The following is a 3,912-nucleotide window of genomic DNA, read 5'->3' on the forward strand; positions in this document are numbered from 1 at the left end:
ATGTTCCACAGCACTACTGGCAAAATAATCTGTGGACAGATGAAACCAAAGTTGAGTTGTTTGGAAGGAACACACAACGCTATGTGGAGAAAAAAAGGCACAGCACACCAACATCAAAACCTCATCCCAACTGTGAAGTATGGTGGAGGGAGCATCATGGTTTGGGGCTGCTTTGCTGCCTCAGGGCCTGGACAGATTGCCATCATCGACGGAAAAATGAATTCTAAAGTTTATCAAGACATTTTGCTGGAGAACTTAAGGCCATCTGTCCACCAATTGAAGCTCAACAGAAGATGGGTGATGCAACAGGACAACGACCCAAAGCACAGAGTAAATCAACAACAGAATGGCTTCAACAGAAGAAAATACGCCTTCTGGAGTGGCCCAGTCAGAGTCCTGACCTCAACCCAATTGAGATGCTGTGACATGACCTCAAGAGAGCGATTCACACCAGAAATCCCAAGAATATTGCTGAACTGAAACAGTTTTGTAAAGAGGAATGGTCCAAAATTCCTCCTGACCGTTGTGCAGGTCTGATATGCAACTATAGGAAACGTTTGGTTGAGGTTATTGCTGCCAAAGGAGGGTCAACCAGTTATTAAATCCAAGGGTTCACATACTTTTTCCACCCTGCACTGTGAATGGTGATGGTGTGTTCAATAAAAACATAAAAACATATAATTGTTTGTGTGGTTTTAGCTTAAGCAGACTGTGTTTGTCTATTGTTGTGACTTAGATGAAGATCAGAACACATTTCATGACCAATTTATGCAGAAATCCAGGTAGTTCCAAAGGGTTCACATACTTTTTCTTGCAACTGTATGTAGTAAAAGTGGTTATCGATTTTAGGAGAAAACCTGAGCAGCAGATGGCGGCAACGCAACCTCGCGTGACAGCCGCCGATAAACCAAAGAAGAAGAAAAAAGCAGCCGAAGAGGAGGAAACACGTGATTCGCGCTAACTGGAAGCAAGATGGCGGTGGTAGTGCGGAGCTTGCAAGACCAGCTTGAAAAAGCAAAACAAAGCCTGAAAAGTGTGGACGATAATATTCGTAAATTAACTGGACGTGACCCTAATGAATCAAGGTAAAGAAGAATAAAGCCGACTGATTATTTAGCTTTTGGGGGTGTGTTTAGAGTTAAGCTAACTAGCTAGCATCCAAATGAGTAGCGACGTGTGTTAGCATTAGTCGGCTAGCTAATTAGCAAACATAGCCACCTCGTTTGATTGTGTTGTGCTAGCTGACCCCACACCTGTGTCCAAACTAAAACATGACAAACACTACAGACATAAACACTGCATGGAACACACAACTGGCTTAAACAGTGGAGTGGAATATCAAACGCAGTATGCTAACTATTGCTAGGCCCATAATGCGTCGTCCGGTGTCCTGCTTAGTTGAAGCGAATAGCACTGTTTCTAAAACGTTAGCATTACCAAGGAATCAATGCTCATCAAAACAGTTTCCGTTGGAGCTGAATTACCGGAACGAACAGGTTTCTGGTTCTCGCATGCACTTATCATGTGTATTGCTGTCTTTACAGACCGGGTCAGATCCGTCGGATGAGCGGCCCCATGGCAGGCCCCGGTGGAGGAGGTAGAGGCAGAGGGATGAACCTGCTCAGGTAACTACTACATTATATAGCATTCATTTTCATTCAGGAGGTTACTATCAAATGGTATGCAACCTTTGCGCTTTTAATAAAATATCAAGCTTTTAAAATCGGGACCCCGCTTTGGAATTGTATTGCTTGAAATGTGAGAATGGTTTCACTTTTACTGCAATACAGGAGATATGTGATTGAAAATAGACGACAGGGTTTTTAATGAAGACATGTTTATGCTAGATGTATGTACATTGAAACTTTTAAATATGAATGAATATAATATGTAACTATACTTTTCTAACTGCACCTCAAACTAAATCTTCTAAAACAACCATGAATTTCATTCATAATCTCTCTAAAATCGTTTTAATTAAAACTAATCACTGATCAGACATGTAGGATGTGCAATGCAATCAATACATTTTTGTATAGTCATGCATTTTTAGTGGTTTGAACTGAATGAATGAAAACCAATTGGGAATATTTAAGGTATTTCGAATTCTCATATACTTCATATTGAGTCTTCTATAGCTATCCTTTCTACAGTTTATTTAGTTATATTTGTGTGCAATGCCTTTTAAACATGCTACTGTAACAAACAATTTCCCGTCTCTGTGTATTTCCTCAGGCGTAGTCTCTCAGACATGGGAAGCAGCGCCCCCCCCGCCAAGCAGAGGGACATCGAAGGAGCCCTGCTCAGGTGAGATTTTTATTTAATTTTTTATACTTGTGTGTATTGAAGATCATATGTGCTGCAATCAAGCTTCTATTTTGTTGTTTTTTTCAATCCCCATCAACCTTCCATTGTATGTATGTAGATATAAATCAGCCTCTATGGCTAATCTGTCACATTTACATGATGGACTCAATTGTTCATGTTAAATAATGTGTCTTATCCCTTCTTAATTACATAAATAGAAATATTGCTTTGATGTGATTTTAATTGAATCGCTTTTAATTCTTCGATTCAGAAATGCTCTTAGCAGAGATCACAGCTATGCTTTTAAATCACTTCTTAAAACTCATCTCTTTATTAAAGTCTTGAACTAAAAATGCCATGGCTCGTTTTTACTCAACCTCCATGTTTCATTTGTTTTTACTTTATTTAATTTTTTCCATTTTTACTATGTTGCTTTGGTTGAAATGTCGTATAGTTCAGTGTTAATTTCGTCAACGAAATCTGACGAAAAATGTTGGTCAACGACCTTTTTTACATGACTGAGACGATGACGAGTTAAAAATAGATTCTTGATAATACAAACTATGACGAAATGTATATTGAGTTTTCGTTGACGAGACGGGACTAATCAAATCAAGTTTTATTTATATAGCAAATTTATAAACAATCTTTGGTCGAGCCAAAGTGCTGTACATAAAATAAAAAATAGCCTACAGTAGATACACTTTACAGCTAATACAACAGCACAGATTGTTCAGAATATCAGTATGAGAAAAACAACACCCTCTATTAGGGTGCATCAAAAAAATCATTTTTAACCTGCTGATCTGTTAAGGGGATAAAAATGTTCCAATTCATGTTGTAATAACGTATGCAAAATATTTTTACAATATGAGGTGATTTAGAGGAGCAACGGCCATCATCTTTTATGGCAAAAGGGGGTAACCAGCATATATATTAGGGGTGCACCGAATGGGAAATTCTTGGCCGAAACCGATACCGAAAATAGGAAACAGTTGGCCGAAAACCGAATACCGAAAGGCCGAAAATGATTAATAGAAATATATAATGTATACATTTTTTACCAATGTTGTTCAGCTGCCTGATTATGGAAAGATAAATGATTATGGCAGAACTTAACTTAAATAATAATCACTATTATGGGTCCATAAAACATTTATTCAGCACTTTTGAATGCATACAGACATTAATTCCAAGTCAAGTGCATTTTCTTTTCTCTGTAGGATAACTACAACAAAGTGCATTCAGAACAAAGCCAAGGTGCTTTAAAACTGCATAAACATCTAGGCCAGTAGGCCTACAACAAAATAGTGTAAATAAAGACTAACAGCCAGGCCTTCAACAACAACAAATGCACCTATAAGTGCATGCATACAAATGTGCAAACTGGATAAATCCACATGAATGTAACTATTTACAAATGAAATTACAATTGAATGTCAAGAATCTGTAAATAAGGCTGTCTGTCCTCATAAGCAAAGTAGTAAACATTGTATAAAGATACATAAAGTGAAAACTGGATACAAAATCCACAATCAATTACAAATTAAATTACAATTTCAAGCAGCGTTGAGCGGGTCTTCGACATTCCGCAGGCTGTTGTCC

The 3,912-nt window shown here is 37.9% G+C and overlaps 1 protein-coding gene across 1 annotated transcript; it reads left to right on the top strand.

Moving 5' to 3' along the window:
- Nucleotides 1-860: 860 nt before the first annotated feature.
- LOC104959090 (pinin-like) lies at nucleotides 861-2,696 on the top strand. Its single transcript, XM_010786943.1, has 3 exons — nucleotides 861-1,085; nucleotides 1,545-1,625; nucleotides 2,236-2,696. The coding sequence occupies exons 1-3, from the start codon at nucleotides 973-975 to the stop codon at nucleotides 2,309-2,311; spliced, it is 270 nt and encodes an 89-aa protein (XP_010785245.1). The 5' UTR covers nucleotides 861-972; the 3' UTR covers nucleotides 2,312-2,696.
- The last annotated feature ends 1,216 nt before the right edge of the window (nucleotides 2,697-3,912 follow it).

The sequence above is a fragment of the Notothenia coriiceps genome, unplaced genomic scaffold (genome assembly GCF_000735185.1).
Source record: "Notothenia coriiceps isolate Sejong01 unplaced genomic scaffold, NC01 NC01_scaffold00029856, whole genome shotgun sequence".
Classification (NCBI taxonomy): domain Eukaryota; kingdom Metazoa; phylum Chordata; class Actinopteri; order Perciformes; family Nototheniidae; genus Notothenia; species Notothenia coriiceps.

Bases quoted from the DNA above. Each gene is read 5' to 3' on its own strand.
- LOC104959090 (XM_010786943.1), top strand. From the start codon at position 973: ATGGCGGTGGTAGTGCGGAGCTTGCAAGACCAGCTTGAAAAAGCAAAA. The intron at 1,086-1,544 runs GTAAAGAAGAAT...CTGTCTTTACAG, and splicing joins CGTGACCCTAATGAATCAAG to ACCGGGTCAGATCCGTCGGA. The intron at 1,626-2,235 runs GTAACTACTACA...GTATTTCCTCAG, and splicing joins AGAGGGATGAACCTGCTCAG to GCGTAGTCTCTCAGACATGG.